The 17,278-nt window shown below is 49.4% G+C and overlaps 1 protein-coding gene across 1 annotated transcript; it reads left to right on the top strand.

Moving 5' to 3' along the window:
- The first annotated feature begins 9,743 nt into the window (after positions 1-9,743).
- Positions 9,744-16,049, top strand: LOC311222542 (lymphocyte antigen 6E). Its single transcript, XM_084306901.1, has 3 exons — positions 9,744-9,856; positions 13,962-14,081; positions 15,192-16,049. Exons 1-3 carry the CDS (start codon positions 9,805-9,807, stop codon positions 15,398-15,400), a joined length of 381 nt encoding a protein of 126 aa, XP_084163027.1. The 5' UTR covers positions 9,744-9,804; the 3' UTR covers positions 15,401-16,049.
- Positions 16,050-17,278: the final 1,229 nt, after the last annotated feature.

Below are 17,278 nucleotides of genomic sequence, written 5' to 3'. Positions count from 1 at the left end.
TGGGTTAGGAAAAGCTCCCCGCGATGGCCTTGTTGTCTGAAATAAAAGTGTGTAGCTCTGGGATAATTACTGCTCTCAAGAGTTGTACTTTGCAGACGAACTTCCCTTGCGATTTTTGAGAGTCTAAATAAGGTAGGTGCTGAACTCTCATTGATTTCCTAAGCTTACTTGAATCTTAAGTGTCCCCAGACATTCAAGTCACTCAAGGAAACACATAAAAGATAGCCCTTTTGACACGTTCAGGCTTCACATCATTACTGCTCTGAAGAGGTCCTTGAAGACATATTTTTGTCACTTCGAGTTTCTGAGCACTGCATGGAATAACAACCCACCCGGCCTGAAACACGGGTAATAGCCTGATAGTTAGGCCAGCACTGAGGGGACATTCAGCATCTTCTTCTGGCCACAGTAGGTTGATTATCTCACGTCGGTCAAGCAGCTCGTAAACAAATAAAGAGGGGTAAAATGTATTTCTGGCAGAATTTTGGACATTCCTCCAGCCTCAGTGGGCAACGATTTCTGGCTCCCCTGTCTCTTTGCTCTTGTAAGTGTATCACTTTTGAAATGAGCATTCTTCGTCTCCCAGCTCTGACTCAGCAGGGTTTGGGGAAAAGGCAGAGAGGAACAAATGTGGCTGAGAGAGGAAACGCAACGTCTGGTGGCAGGGAGACAGAGGCAGGAGGCAAAGGGGTGGCATGGATGGGGTCCATTTGGAAAAGGAGATGTCTCCATATCTATTTCCCTCTTTTATTTTATTTTATTTTTTTTTTTTGCAGGGCCAAACCAACCTGAGAGCTGTTGCCAAACCCCAGTCATGTAGAGATCATGCGATGGTTTCTACAAAACCATGTTCCTGGCACAGAAACGATTGATTGTGCTTGGCTTTGTTCAGTTTTGCACTCCAGGCTCTCTGCTCCCTCCTCTCCCAGCAAGAGCTGCAGCTGAGGGGAGACAGAAACTCTCTGTAGAAGAGGCCTGGGGGTGTCTACAGAGAAGAAGAAGGGCAGGCAGCCAAATACTATCATAAACAGCCCAAAGCTTCCTGGTCATAGCCCCTGCTGCTTCTCTGAAAAAATAAAAATAAAAAGGAGAAGAATTGGCAGTGTCACTAGCTCAGCTGTGTTCTAGGGGAAACTAGAACTTGTCCAAACAATTCAAGGCCTTTGTTTTGTGGTTAGTAGTTTGTTTGTTTTTTTTTTTTTTTTTTTTTTTTGAGATGTACTTGGTAGCTAAATGAGACCTTTGGTTTGTCTAAAGCATCGTCTTGAAAGTCTGCCATGTTTTGGTTGCACATTTTGGGAAGGATACACATTTCTGAGATGTTTTATGCTGTCAGGATTATGAAGCAACTATTTTCCCATGATGGCACCTGTAGATCTACTGGCACCCATAGATCTGAGCATACTGGTGAGCCCAGCCCAGGGATGAAAAACAGATGTTGAGAGGGCCAAACAAAAATTTGCTGTTAAGTTTCTTTTGGTGAAGTCAACCACAAAACGGAAGGAAAGCTACGAGGGAGAAATGGGAATGGAAAAACTTTTAAATGGAGAGGAAGGAGGAGATGCCCAGCCGCTAAGGGAAGGGGCCGGCAGCTGTGGTATGGGCTGTGGTGGCCGCACTGCATCCCGATGCCACGAACACGTGCATCAATAAAACCCCAAGCAGAGGGAAGTCCCTTCTTCCCATAGGCCCTGCAGTATATTGGGTGCTTGCAAAAAACTCCAGGAAAGTTGGGCTCGGGGCCAGAGCCATTACTGCCTTTACCACCAGGCGAGTTGGCGCAGGAAAAGGGAAGCAGACGGAGCAATTTATACCTCAACCAGTTTCACTGCACGTGAAAAATCAAAGAGCTCATGGGTGAGGTCAGATGGCAGAGAGGGAAGAGTCAAGGGCTGAGAAGTCCCCTGGGGCTGGCAGCGTGCAGGGCACCAGGATGGGCAGGAGGGAGAGCAAACCTTAGCCAGGTATCTGCCACAGCAGCAGTGCTGCAGGGTCTGGAGGGCAAGGTGGGCTTCTTAAAACCCACCAGCTCTTACTGAGGACTCCCCTTTGTGGTCTTCCACTTCTGTGCTGGGATCAAGCTGATAAGCAGACACTCTTTAAAGGAACTGCTTGGTTCTGCTTACAGGGACTTTCTCCTGCCAGCAGATTTCTGCATTTATCGCTACGTGTCCCCTTGCAGGCCCCAACTGCCTTCCCTTCCTCTTCGCCACACCGGCTTCAGTGCTTCCTGTTGACAGCACCCAAACGGATGCTCCAGCAGAATAAAAGGGTCAGAGGAGTTTTGAGGTCTCCCTATCTACAAATTTAGAGGAAACCCCCTTCTTTCCTGAAATTTCTGGATGCCAGAGCACCTGATCTTACCAGGATTATGCTGATTAAACCTCCGCAGGTGAAGTGCCTCCAGGTTTTCCATGTGTTTAAAAGGATTTACCAGTTGCTCTACCAGACACACCAGCACCCATGAAGCTCCTGGACTGAAAGCCCACAGCTGTGAATGAGAAGCCAAAGTCAAAACCAGTGAGCACATGGGTAGGATTTATGAAGGAACTTTGGTAAAGCTGATGCTCTGAGTGGGAAATCACAGAAACTTTTTGAGAGAAACAAAGAGGGAAAAGGATTAGCTGCAGGATTAGCTGCAACTTGCTGGGAGCAGACATCTAGACGGTGCTTCGAGGCGCTCCTTTAGCACAGGATCTGCTCTGCAACCCCAACAACTTTGAGTTCCACACCCAGCCTCAGAGATGTTTTCTCCTGCAGCCTGCAGTACGTGCGCAGTGCAGGGGAGGCAGGTGGAGACACCAACCACATCTAACACGGAGACGTTTTGCTGCTGCTCGTGTTCCTAAGATCAACACAGCTGAGCTAGCGAACGCATCAAAACCCAGAACATTAAAAGGAAGCAGGCCACAGGCCTGAGCAAAGGAAAGGTGGCTTTTCCAGTATGAATATGCACAGCAGTAAGGGATATTAGCCAGGCTAAGTGGTGACCAGGCGCAGAGGCAGTGGGAAAATTAATCTTTGGCATCACAGCAACCAAACCCAGCCTGTTTTACCTGTTCCTGTGTCTTTACAAGAGGAAAATCTGGGGATTTCAGAAGACTGGATACTGCCAAACACAGCACCCACTGTCATAGAGGGGATAGGGGAGACTGGGCAAATACAGAGCAGTCAGCCCAGGCCCCATGGATGGGAAAAAAATATCTGAAATAAATCACCAAACCATTTGTAATGCTGCAGGGGCTATCAAGGAGAAGGGAACAAACAGCAAGAGCCTTGTGACAGATGGGTGTTATTCCCACCTGTGGCAAGGTGGCAAAATCTGTAGTTAGGGTAAAAATGGTATCTGTCACATACCTCAGCGTTAATAAAGCTTTTGGCACTGTATCACATGGCAGCAAACTAAGAAAATGCAGTCTAGCTAAAGTCACAAGCAAATAACTGTCAATGGCTTTGCTGTCAAAGCAAAAGGATCTATCAAACAGGGTTCTCTGCAGCTTGCCATGGCAATATGATGCAATATTGTAATTAAGAGTTCAAATGATGGATTAGAGAATATGTTGAACGAGCTTGCAGGCAACAAACTGGTAAAATCTGCAAGTCAGAGAATTCTGGGCCACTCTGGTAAATGTAAGTGACGGTCTGAGAAAGAGGATGCAGTTTGGTAAGGATAACACAAAGCTCTGCAGTTAGTGCAGACCCGTTATCTGCACAAATACAGGATGAGGAAATATCCCTTGAAGCAATTTAGCAAAAATAAAGAAGTAGTAATGGGTGCTATAAGAGATCACAAGTTTAACAAATGTCAAACTGGGAGGGGAGGAACTGGGACAGAAAAAGAAAAAGGCCCTGATGGAATTCTGCAGTCCATTGAAAAGTTGCATACTTCACACTGGGAAGCATAAACGGGAGTGTGATGAGATGAGATCCTTCCACCCGGACTGCTGCCTTCTCCCCGGTTTTGCTCTAGGATTGGTTCACATGGCCACAAAAGGACCTTGTAGATAGGATCAGAAAAGTTCTTCACATCTAAGGAATGGTGAAGAGCTAGAGTCAGTTGCTGGGAGAACTGCCTCCAGCATCAGCAGCTTGAGCATCATTATCCAGGTGCATCAAAGCACGATGGAAAATATTGTCCTCAACATCTCATTAGTGGAGAGATAGGGATGGAGAATGAACTGGGGATAGAGAATGAACTCGTTTGCCTTTCCTGGCCCCCTCCATCTCCCTTCTATCATTGCCATGGAGATGCTGAGGGTGCTGGCCACCTTTCCTTCATTACAGCATAACTGTGCTGTTCAGGCTTGACTTTTATACACCAATGCCTAACACCAAACATGACACAAAGATCCTCTTCCACTGATATCATGTAGGAACCTCACTCCAAAATGTGTTCAACCCCCCAGAATACCTCCAGGCTTCCCAGGATCTCAGTCAGCAGTACAAGCTTTAGATGTGCTGAGTCAACGAGTGGAGAGAGCTCTGCATAATGTGAGTGACGTAGGGTTTTCTCCTTATTTCATCCAAGAAAATCCCTAAACGCCATGCAAAACACCCTCACCATGCATGATGGGGTTCATCATGCATGGCCGGGGGATCAGTCCTGGTGCAGCAGGGCCAGGAAGCAGGCACTGGCTCTGTGCCTGGTGCTCACAACAGCTCACCTGGGACCTGCCCCTGGCTCCAGGGCCTGCTCCAGCACCAGATGCAATCAGCGATTAGATAACCTGCAGACTCTGCTCCCGGGAACAAGAAACTCCTTGCCGTCATCTACAGTGCAATAAAACTCAGTGCAATATTTTCTGGGAGAAAAAAAAAAATCGTACAAAAGCTCTAAGAAAGTTGATTTTGCCTTCTTACACTTATTCTTAGAGATTTAAGTTTCTCACACGTGTGTGCCTGGGTGATCTGGCCAACGTTATCCCTATGCCACACTTAGACAAGAGATGACAGCTATGAAGTGCTCATCATGCCTCTGAGGTTCTTGGCAGAGTACAACAAACTGATTTTGGATTTGACTTTGTTGGCCTTTAGAGGGGAGGATGCTGTTTTGGCTCACTTTCCCTTTTATTTTGCCTCTTCTAGGCAAAAAATCGTGAATTTCCCAGTTCATTTGCTTTCTTTATCTGGATGTTTTATTGCTCACACCCTGTTCTCCATTCTTTTACGTAAGGTCAGTTCCTTGGTCTTCGTCATTTGAATGAAATCAGATACTGAATGCTTAGAGCAGAAAACACATGCCTTTCCGCTTAACCCTTGCACTGCCATTTCTTCTAGGTGCTTACACACATGGACACATCATATCCATTTGTATTTCATTTGTGCCAAATTTAGGATTTCTACTGCAAAAGTCCACTAGTCCAGCACCTTGTTTACAGGGTCAGTGTGGTCCATGTGGCCTCCCTGGAGCCTGCCAGATTGCTTGTTTAAAGAGGCACATTTTTGGTGGATGGGATGGGAAGGGTCTGGAATGCCTCTTCCCTCCCCCAAACAACCAGGCATTTAGGTCTTGGCTTGGAGAGAAGAGGCCCCCCCTGCACAGGAACCATTGCAGGGGGCTGCAGAACCTCACTGATGGTTCAAAAGAAGCCAGGAATGGAAAGAAGGCTACACAGCATGGGTCCAAATTTCACCCAGGGGATGGAGATAGGACTGGAGATGGGTATACCTACTACACAGGTCCAAGGGCCTGATAGCAGATAGGACTGGAGACAAGGCCACAACTCAAGTCCAGTGGCCATCTAGGAGATGAGTTAAAATACTGATGGTAAAGGTACAAGGTCTTTTCAGGACACAGCTGGAGAAATGCACCCCTACCACACAGTCCAGGCAAGGACAAAAGGCTCAGGCTTGGGCAGGGGAGTCAGTTTATAATGCTGGAGGGCATAATTCTCAACTTTTCTTTTCTTTGGAGGCAGTCTGGTCACTCCAGACAGGGACGTATCCTCCAGCAGACTCCCAGCAAAGTGGAGAAATCACAGCAGCACTCAGAGCTTAACTTTTTGCCTGAGTCCTGACCCCTGTATTAAGCTTCACAGTTCGTTTCCTGTCAAAAGCCTTAAATAAACAAGCAAGACAAGGGCTGAGTCATGCAGACCCAAATTAGTAAGAGTGATTTCTCGGATACCGATTCAGCATGCAGCAGCCAGGGGACCACCTTCACCTTAAGAGTTCTGGAAAAGAAGGAAAAATACGAAATATTGATATCAACCAGAAATGAAAGTTCATAAATCCGACAGCCTGACTGTGACTGCAGGTTGTGCTTGGAGTGAGCAGATGAAGGTCTTATTCTAGCAGATACTGCAGCCCACAGATCTACCTGATTACACACACACTTTTTCAGGAACCTCAGCAGCTGACTGCTGTCTCAGGTGTGTCCCCACAGGCTGCAGGAAAAAGTGGCATGGTGACAAGGACAACAAAGATGTTGATGTGTCAAGGTGACAGAGGACGGTAGGCAAGGAGACTCCAATGCAAAACAAACAAAGAAAGAAACAAACAAAAAATCTTGTGTCTGGAGCTCCCTTGGATGAATGTGCCTGAAGATCTGCTGGGCAGCTCTGTTCTGGAGCAGCCAACAGGGGTTTCAGGAGAAACATCCAGGGGTGGGATGATGAGGCTGCGATATGAAATCAACCCAATGAGGTGGAGCTGGATGGTGTGAGTGGAAGCCCTGGGGATGGTGTGTCACGGCTCCAGCACCATTTTCTGTGGCAGCACCTAGAGCAGAGAGAGGTTTTATGCCATGCTACCTTGCAGCAGACTGCTCCGGGCAAAGAGGTTTGCCTGTCTGGGGGAAACACACCTTGCAGCAGGGATGAAGATCCTGGTCTCCTGCTCTCCCAGGCAAGGGACCTAAATGCCAGGCTAGAGAACAAATTGTGTCCTCCTGGCCCTCTGCTTTACTAAATCAATATCAGCGTTTAACACCTTTGGCAGGTGGGACGGGACTCTTCCACAGAGCAGCCCCTATCCTCTCTGGCAGCCCAGAAGTCTGAACTTTTCTCCTAACCTGCAGAGAATGATGTAACTAGTGAAAAGAAAGGAGGTTGTGCCCTTCCTGTGGAATCTATGCAAAGTGGCTTTAGCAGATTTGCTCTGTGAAGCCCCTTCTGCTCCACTGAGCAGGGGAAACACCTCATTTGCAAACTCCATTGGGGTGTAGGTGCCTCACAGAGCCTCTTGTGCACAGCCCTGGCCAGGTTCAGGTAGTTCCCCACAAGCTCTGAAACAGAAAAGTGGTGGTGAAGGAAGCTCTCTGCATGCGGATGCTTAGCAAGCTTTTAGCAGGCCCACATTTCAAACTCAAACTCCCAAAACGTCAGTTCAGCAGTGAAGCCTTGCAGACCTAGTAACTCCTGTTTTAATTGCTGCACTGATCCCTGCTAACCCGCTCTCTTGACCCGTGAAGGGAGCTGCCATTATCTTAATGTCCTTATTTTAGAACTAGCCATTTGTCCCAGCACACAAGCAAGCCATGTAATGTTTACTCTAGCATCACTTTGTTTTCAGTTCCAGCTGCATCTCCGTTTCTTTTTACCTTGAACAAATCTTTTTACCTGCACCCACCTTTCCCTCGCACAGGCCACATTCCTGCTGCTTTTCTTATCTCCCATGCCATCTACCACAGCAAACTGGTCCCTAGGCACTCTGCCCACCTGCTCCACTTGTAAGTAGCCTGTAATTATTGTTGCTCCTGCCCAGACATTTCAGTATTACCAGGATGACTACAGATCCCGTGATGAGTTGTGTCCTGTCACTCTGAGGTCCTCTCTCTTCCTTCCCAGAAGTAGACAGGATCCTATCCATGAAGCAGTGGAACTGCTAATATTAGATTTGGGGTTTGGGAAGGAAGAAAACTAGAAAGTTGTAGGCCTTTGTCCATGTCTGCTGGGGATGGGGGGAGCCTACAAGACACCAAAGGAACAGGGGAGCAGAAAAAAGCATGCTATGCCTTCCCGACACCCAGAAATTAAACCTTTGATGCTGCACATGATGACATGCCATGAAGTTACTCTCATGTGCACCACAAAAAGCCAGATTGACTCTTACAGACAAAAGTTGAACTCGGTTGTTGGGCACTCTGTGACACAGACATCTTGTGAGCTTATCTGAATGATGGTGCACAGACAGGCTGAATTACAGTTACTCAGGCTACCGCAAAGTTGAAACTTCCCAGATTTTTGGCATTTGAGTTGCAAACCAGAGAATGAAACAGTCCCAGCTGCCTATTTCAGTGGAAGGTATTAGACCACAGAAAAGCACCACTCTCAGTCAGTTCCTGCTAGAATAACTGGCAATGAGAATTAAAAATGAGTCTTAAGAGAGATGGGGGAAGTGGGAGCTTGCAGGCATGGATTTGGTTTCCAAGTAGAGGTTTCTGAATGCACTCTGAAAACATGGGAGGTGGAATTTCTTCCGACAGGCACATTTGCCAGGGAATGCTGATTCTGCAGAATTAAACCCATCTGTGGTATAGAGTTTGTCAAACTTGCATTCCCAGGCTCCCTCAACAGCCAACTTCACAAGCTCCCTCCCCCAGTACTCTCTGTCCAGCTCATTTTCTGAAGGGCTTTGCTATTTTTGAAAAATTTCTAAAAAAATCTGAATTTGCTCAGCCGATCCTGGGTTGCTCCTGACAAGCTTTCTGGTAAACCACCGCATGCTTTGAAGATCCATCCTGTCAAGCATCCCAGGTCATCCCACGCCACTCCTGCTACTGGGCTCTGCACCTTCAAACTTTCCAGCCCTCTATGTCTAATCACGTTTGGACTCCAGTAAACAGGTCAGGAAGTTGGTTACCTACTTGCCTGGGTCTTGCATACAGAGGGCTGTGCATTCAGCAGGTCTGTAAATGAAGATGAGGCATCATGTATGCAGGGGTCTAGTGTACGTACAAGTTTGTGTATGCAGTGTTCCATGTATGAAGGGAGTCCTGCACACAGGGATTTCCACACACATGGTAAATATGCACACGAGGCAGTTGTGGATGTGTCAGGTGTGTGTGCACACAGGAGATCTGTGCATGTACAGGGGCATAAATCATGTAATCATTAAAGCTGGAAAAGACCTTCAAGATCATCTGGTGCAATCATCAGCTACTACCAATGTCACACACTAAATCACGTCCCTAAACACTATGTCCAACCTTACCTTAAACACCCCCAGGGACTCCACCACCTCCCTGGATAACCTGTGATGTCTGACTACTCTTTCTGAGAAGAAATGTCTCTTTATTTCCAACGTAAACACCCCCTGGTGCAACTTGAGGCCAATGCAGTAAGTCCTCCTGCATGCAGAGAGTTGTGGATGCAGGGGGGGGGCTGCTCATGAAGCACGTTGTGCACGGGTGAGGCCCCGCATGCGGGGGGGGGGGGTCCTCCAGCTGACGGCTCTTCCCCCACGGAAACAGAGGCGACCGGAAAGCGGGGAGGAAAAATCCTTGAAGGGAAAGCAGCGAACTGCAGGACCAAAGCATAACTACCTCTCCACCCGCACTGCTAACGGTCACCCAGAGTGCATAAAAAGGGCATAAAAAGCCGCACCCGCGGGGGGTTGGTTGGTTGGTTGGTTGGGGTGGGTGAGAGGACGACAGGACACGACGCTTTCCCCGCTCCGGTTCTCCGGATCGGGGAAACGAAACCTGGCGCGGCCGGGGACCAGGAGGGGGAAGGCGGTGCCGGGCGCAGGGGCGGCCCGCTGGGAGGAGCTGGCGTCCTTCCCCCGCCTCCGCCGCCCAGCCCTGCCGCCAGCCTTGCGCGCAGCCCATCTCCCTGCGCAGCTCGCCGGCCCCACCGCCGCACCATGAAGGCGCTCCTGCTCGCCGCGTTGGCTGCGGTGCTGTGCGTGGAGAGAGGTAAGAGGTGGGGGCTGCTTCTCCCCTCCTCCCACCTCTTTTTTTTTTTTTTTTATATATATATATATATTTTTTTTTGCCCAGCCCCCAGTTTGGGGGAGAATTATTGGGAGGGGGGGATGCTTGGGGGGAGATGCTGCGTCTTGCAGTGGGTGCTCTGGAAGTTGGAAGAATGCGGGAGGTGGGGTGAGGGTTGCGGAAGGGCTGGGGGGGCAGGACTGAGCCGTGCTGGGGGTTGGCGGAGGTTTGGGGTGGTGGGGGTCTTCCCAAGACCTGCCGCTCGGCAGTGTCCCCCTTGCAGCAGGAACTTTGGGGCTTCCGTGCATGTATTTATATGGGTGTGTGTCTCCAGCTGTGTACGTCTATATTTTGGAGCTTTTCCCAGTTGCAGCTCGAACAAAGACCAGGGATGGCTCCGCTCCCCCTTTCGGTGCAGCGAGCCGGGATAACGGCGCTGAAATGGGCTGAGATGCTGCCGAGGGGAAGAAGGGTGGAGGGGAGATGGAGCCCAGCCCCGACAATGGCAGATGGAGCAAAGTCTGGGTAGAACCACTTGTGACCCTGGCTCCTGCCGTTCCCCAGCATCCACAGGGACAGCCTGGGGTTAACGGCGTGTGGGGAGGTGACCCCCAAGGGAAAGGGCCCTGTGGAGCACTCCTGGGGCTGCCACTGAAGCTGGGGAGAATATGCTTCCTGTTGCTGGGTGTTAAACTGCAAGTTGGCCAAGTCACAGGTCCGTAATCCCTATGACTCCATTTCTGCCTTTCCAAACTCCATGGGGCTGTGCAAAACCCTGTATTGTTTCCATATGTCACTGCTTGGAGAAGCCAAACAAAGAGCAAACGGGAGAGTTCTTGGTAGTCTGAGACTCTGGCTCAGGAAACACAGACCCTTCCTGCCTCCCGAGGACACCAATAAGAAGAAACTAATTGTTTTCTACCCTTCTTGCGCCCCCCTCTCCATGGGGTCCACGAAGCAACTGGCAGTTCAAGATCTGGGTCTCCATCAGAGCCCAGCTGGTGTGTGCTCAGTCCCAGCCGGGCAGTCCAGGCCCAGGCAGGAATGGGGTTAATGCTCTCCCCCTCCCCCCAAAAAAACACCTTTCAGCATAAGAGTAAATTCTCAGCCAAGCAAAAGGGTTTCTTAACCAGGTTGCCTTTTCCCCGAACACTTCCAGCATATGCAGGGAGTTTTTTTGTTTTTTTTTTTTTTTTTTTTTTTAAGAAAAGCTTTGCCCACTGTTCAAAGTGCCCCGAAGATCTGGCATATGGATCTTGTCTAAGAGCAATGTAAAGGAAAGAACATTTGACATAGAGACCGAACGGAATTGCTGCTGAAGCAACAGCATTTTTCAGTGGGGCCGCTGAGCTTTGGAGCGAGCTCTTAAAGGCTTTTTTTTTTTTTTTTTTTTTTTTCCTTTTTCCTGCATTGCTCTTTGCAAGAATGGATTCAACCTCTTATCTGAGGAATTACCCCAGATGATCTGCTCTTGGAAGCCCTTTGTTCCTCCAAAGAGCTGAACAGCAAACAAATAAACACATACATTCTTCACATTGAAGAAAACTGCCTTTTCTAGTTGGCGAAAACGAGGCTTTTCTTATGCATTGTTCAGACTTAGGCTTTTTTTTTTTTTTTTTTTTTTTTCAGCCTTGAGCTCCAACTCTTAGCTCTGTCTCCAGCCGCGTAAAATAATTCTGCTCCCCTCTTGTGCCTTCTGTCTAAGGCACGCAGCCTGCTTGCTCTCTTCACTCTGCAGTGGGTCCTTTAGTTATCTGTTTTGCTTAAGCAGAAAGCAGCAGGAGTTAAAACTGAATGGTTCCTCTCCTAAACTATACCAAAGGGCTCACCCATCCCGGAAATATTTAGTCTACATTAAGGCAAGGAGTAATAGGTGTGAAAAAGGACAGGGTGTGGACAGGACAGCGTGTTAAGAATATAGATTTAGCAGTAGAAAGTGTCATGCCTAGAGGCGTTTTTGTTTGCATATACAAATATTTCAGATGTGTTCACATTTGAAATCTTTAAGGCTTAATGTATTAGCACTGCACCGCTCAACTTGTGCATTCAGCATGGTGAGCAAATACATACGGGGACACATGGGCTGCCATAATGTCCATGGGAAGCCTATAATCCACTTCATTCCTGCTTGCAGATGATTCCCCTGAGGTGGGATGAGTCACTTTGCCTCCTTGGGCCTCAGTTTGCCATCAGGGTGGTTGCAAGGGGAAGGGTTTGGGACAGGTCACCTGAGACTTGAGAGCAAAGACATGGGGAAGAGGGGAAAGGGAGAGAGCCAGGCTTCTCTTCAAGGTCTCAGCCTGAGTTTGCAGCTGAGTTTTGGCCAACGAGATCAAAAAATACCACGCATGGAAATGCTTTGAGGTTTCAGCAAGGGATGACAACAGCCTGCAGATGCAGTGGTTGGCTCCCTCCTCCCCTCTCCCAGGGGCAACGTCCACTGACGAATCTCACCTGAGGCCTTTGACTCAACCGGTGGCCCTGTAATCCTGGCTGCACTGTGTAGGTTGTGGCTGCCGTGCTGGCATGCTCAGGTAACTCTGCTTTGTTGCAAGGATCGTTGGCAGACTGATGATCATGGAAGGCTGTATGAGACAGACCAAGAAATTCTTGCTAGGGGGTTGTGGTGTTGGCTTTGTCTCCAGAGTCATCCAGCTGCTCTGGCGTGACATTCAGGACCTCCCACTAACCAGCTTTAATATGTTTTCATGAGATATGCTATTATGTTTTTGTTTTCATCCCTTGCCTTGGCCGTGGCTGCTCAAAAGTCATTCTTCTGAGCACAATTGTTATTTTTTTCCAATTTTCCTGTAAAGGGCTTTTTTATATTTTTCTGAGAGAAGCAGGATTGAGAAGGACCTCAAGAGGTCAGGCAGGCCTGTGGCGGAGCAGGACAGCTGTTATTAATATTTATCCAACTTGCTCTTCAAAATACACCACAGCAGGGACTGCCAAGCCTTAGCAAGCGCTATCAGGGCTTCTCCAGCATCACCTCCTTAGGAAAATCTGTTTGTCCTGGGGTTGGAAGGGGTAGGAGCAGGAATGAGGCAGCCTTGCGCTTCCCATCCTGAATTTGCTTCCCCTCCATTTTGGATCCTATAAACACGAAAGAGAAAGGCAGGGCCTCACGGCAAGGTTTGCAGAGGGCTCCAAAATCAGAGCCCGTCAAGCGTTGGGAATGGCCCCGATCTGTCTGCATATGTAGGTCAACAATTGCAGTGTGGATGTGAAGTTCTTAATATGTAAAATACAGAGAAGATCATCCATCCACTGCCAAATACACAAGTCCATGCTGAGTCACTAGTCCAGGCAGTTTCTGCGACCGTTTCCCTCCACTGAATGCCATTTCCCAATCTTTCCCCTTCCTTGGATGTGGGATGGGAACTAGTTGGTGCAATCCATCCTGCTGGTGCAGGGTTGACCACATTGGGGAACCTGCCCTGTAGGAAGTCGTGCTTCTCTGCTCTTCCTCTGCTCCACATTAGAAAGGTTGGTTGAAAGCAGCATGCTTTCATAGTGCTGTGACTCTCAGGATAATGGGGCACTACAAGTCCTTGCAGGTCTTGCTGCAGCGCTGGGCTTGCTTTGGCTGGGAAATCGTTTCTACCATGTATGTTAGCTCAAGTGTAGCCTAAGCTTTGTGCCCTGCTGCCAAAGGCAGGCCACGAAAAGCTTGAACCTGTAGTCACACCTGGAGCAGTTCCCATTGGTGTCCAGGGTAGCAGAGGTGAATAAGCCCAAATCTCAGTATACAACCTGCAAGCTTGAACCTGCCTTTGGGTTGGCAGCCACTGCTTGGACCAGCTTTTGGTGCAAATAAGAGCATGCCATGAAGCACCAGGCTGACCCGCAGTTGCATTGAGGCTTTAGCTGGCAGTTAACCCAACCGAAACCTTAATATTTATCCCTTGTGCTTGAACCCTCTGACAAATTTGGGGGGCAAAAAGGCTATCACAGATTGACGCAGCCTGAACAGCAAGTATGGCCTGTGGCTGGATGCCGTGAGTGCTGTGTGCTGGAGGTGGGGACCTCTGAGCAGTGATGTCTCCCCACCAGTCCCTAACTGAGCTGTGCCTTTCTCTTGCAGCCCACACACTCGTCTGCTTTTCCTGCTCGGATGCATCCTCCAACTGGGGCTGCCTGAAGCCTGTCACGTGCGGGGAGAATGAAAACTACTGTGTGACAACGTACGTCGGAGTGGGACTTGGTGAGTCTTCCTAGCTGCTCTCTGGGATTACATGGGGAAGTGCGCGAAGGTTTTCCTTCCTCTGGCTGGAGAAAGGAGAAAGTTCTGTGTGGCAGCTGTGTCGGACCACCCTAAAGGCATTTTGCAAGAGACGTGCTGCCAAACCAAGTCACATTAAAGCCCACGTGTCTGCACTGATGCCAGGAGTCCGAGGGGAACTTAGGGGTGGAGAGAGGAGGTTGCTGGTGAAAGGGTCGAGGTCGAGGGTGTTGCAGGCTTCCTCTGCAGGAAAGGTCCAGGGTTACTCTTCCTGCTTTTGCTCTGTGCTAGCTTGTGTTGTTCGTCTCTGGGTCCTGCTCGTGATTTTTTACCCTCTGTAGGCATGGTGGGATTGCCAGGAACTTGCAGCTTCCCTCCCTAAATGCCTGCTTTTCACAGAAGGAAAAAAGCACCAAGAAAGCTCCGGGGGATCTCCCAGAGAAGCAGCCTGCTCTGGCAGGTCTCCTGGTGGCACTGCAGAGCTCGCATCCCACCCTGGCTTGCCCTGCTCTCCCTCAGCCTCTCCTTCCAATACGCAGGAGGGAAGAGTGTTGCATGCCCGAGTTGCAGAGCCCATAATGTGGGCGGCTTGTGCATGCACAAATGGAGGCCAGGAGCTTTTATAAACCTGTCATCTTAGCACACAGTGCTAATGACTTCCTATTTCTCGAGCTCGCTGCTAAATGCGAGCTGAGCCTCACTCGCAGTTGAGCTCATAGCGCGGCGTTCGCTCACGAGTCCCTCTCTGGCTTTCCCCATTTCGCTTGAGGAGCCCCAGGGTCAAGCTTGAAGTGGGATTTTTGACATTCTCCACCGGAGCTGTGGCAGACAAATTTTGGCCAGCAGCCTGGAAGGGCTGTCCCTGGGTTGTACGGTCTCTAGGGGCAGTGTGGAAAGTAGGTGGGGGTGTTTCTCGAAGTGTGTGGGCTGGCTGAAGTTGACGAGAAGTGCTACATCCTCTCTGTGCTGCATTTGACACTCTAGCTTTTTTGGTGCTGTTGTTTCCTCTGCAGAACAGATCAAAAGGCTGAAAGGTTTTAAACCCATCTGCTTTCTGTTTTTCTTCCTCTCCCCTTCCCCACTGAAATTCAGGTGGCAAGTCCGGCCAGTCCATCTCCAAAGGATGCTCTCCCATTTGCCCCAGTGCTGGGATTAACGTTGGCATAGCGGCTGCCTCCGTTTACTGCTGCGACTCCTTCCTCTGCAACATCAGCGGCTCCAGCAGCGTGAAAGCCAGCTACACCGTCCTGGCCTTGGGCATCCTGGTCAGCTTCTTCTACATCCTCAGGGCTCGTGAGTGATGGGGCTGGCCGAGGAAGAGCCGGTGCCCTGGGGACGGTGGGGGCACCCCCGGCGAGCCCACCTCTGCAACGTGGTGCCCCGTCTTCCACGGGCTGCCGCGGGTCTCATTAGCCAATATTTTCTCTATCGCTGCCCACAAGGAGATCCTCTACTTCTCAGCAGGCCTCCGCGGTGGTCGTTTCCCAGACTTTATGCTCTTCCAGCATCAGAGACCTGGGCGGTTGGGCCCAACCGTTCTCCTCCTCCTCCTTCGGACCTACCCCGCTGCACTCTTGCACCTCCCGGTGGATTGTTTCGGAAGGGTTTCTGCTTTTTTACCTGTTTCCCCCAGTTTCTAAGGTTGCTTAAATCAAGGTTGGGACTCACCACGAAACGATTGCCCCCAGACACCGTTCCGTCAAGCGTTCAGATGGTCCTGCCTCCATGGAGATGCCTGGCACCAGCGTGCCCCAACACGAGGGTGGCCCAGGCACGGGGAATGCATGACCCCAAGGGAGACACATTCCTGGCCCCTGCAGCTGGAGTCTCTTTTTATAAATTTCTTCCAACCCTGGGCTGCCTTTTTCTGGAAAACAAATGACGTGTACCTTGTCCCTCTGAGCTCTGTAAGTGCCAGACCTGAATAAACATGCTCCTGTTGTTACCTGAGCTGGGACGTGTGCTGTGTGTTTTTCCTTGGTGCCACCAGAGAGATTAGGAACACTGTTACAGAAAATACAAATGTTTTGCACAGCACGAGGGCCTCTTACCCTATCGAGTGGCTTTTGAGTACTCCATCTCAGCAGTTCATCTCTGAGCAGCAAGCTCACCTTCTCCCTGTCCCTCACCTTTCTGATAAAACACCCCATGGGCAGCTCCTTTCACATCTCTCAAGCATCGCCTTTTCCAGGTGCATTTTAGTGACAAGTGCCAGCCGTGGTTCTGAGTCAACCCCGTTGCTCCTAACACTGGGAACAGGACCTGTACAAATTAGTCTGCCTGTTACAGAGACTTGGTGCCTCGATTTCCCAGCTTACAGACTTGGGATGGTGATAATGGAGAAAGCTGCAACACCTAAAATGATCCAGGGCAACAGGTCTGTTTGCAAAATCTGGTCAAGTCTGAGGCAAAGAGATCAGATATTTAATTTCAACCTGCAATCCGTGGATGGGCTGATGGTGTGTGTAAGGAGTACGGAAGGTGACTTCACTGCCAAACCTGCCATTCCTGCTGTCCTCCAGATCCCAGGATCTTCCCAGGTCTCAACAGCGTTGCTTCTGGAAGCTCTCAGCTCTCCTGGGGGAGATGTGTCCTCCTGCTGCCTCTGCATTGTGCTGGTTTATGATTATCTTTTCCTACCTACTAGACTCCAAAAAAGCCAAAATTGACCATAAACTTAGGTAAAAACTCGCTGTCACTTCCACAGGTCAATCAGAGGTGCACTGGGCTTTTTTTTTTTTTTTTTTGTTTTCTAGCAGCAAAAGTTGGGTGTAGCATTGCCACTTTTCAACCTTGCCCTCCTCCCCTCCTTCGTATGTTTCTCCCGTTTCGTGTCCAAAAAACAAGCTCCCAAGCAGCACGTGCTGTTCAATTATGGAATCAGGATCATGAAATGGCCTGGGTTGGAGGGGACCTTAAAGATCACCTAATTCCAACCCTCTGCCGTAGCCAGGGATGCCACTTAGTAGATCAGGTTGGCCAAGGCCCCATCCAGCCTGACCTTGAGAATCATACCGTTGTCCCCACTTAAATCACTAATGAGCAGCTTCTTTTCAATGAAATATGTGCGCAGTTGTACAGACATCTTGCAGCAAATGCATTATCATGTTCTTTCCTCTTCCTTCTCCCCATCTTTTAATTAAAGTGACATAGATGCTAATGACGGCATTTAGAACGGG

The sequence above is a fragment of the Netta rufina genome (genome assembly GCF_964035555.1).
Source record: "Netta rufina genome assembly, chromosome: 2".
Lineage (NCBI taxonomy): Eukaryota > Metazoa > Chordata > Aves > Anseriformes > Anatidae > Netta > Netta rufina.
Note: the sequence above shows the minus strand (reverse complement) of the source record. Positions and strands in the feature narration are given on the sequence as shown.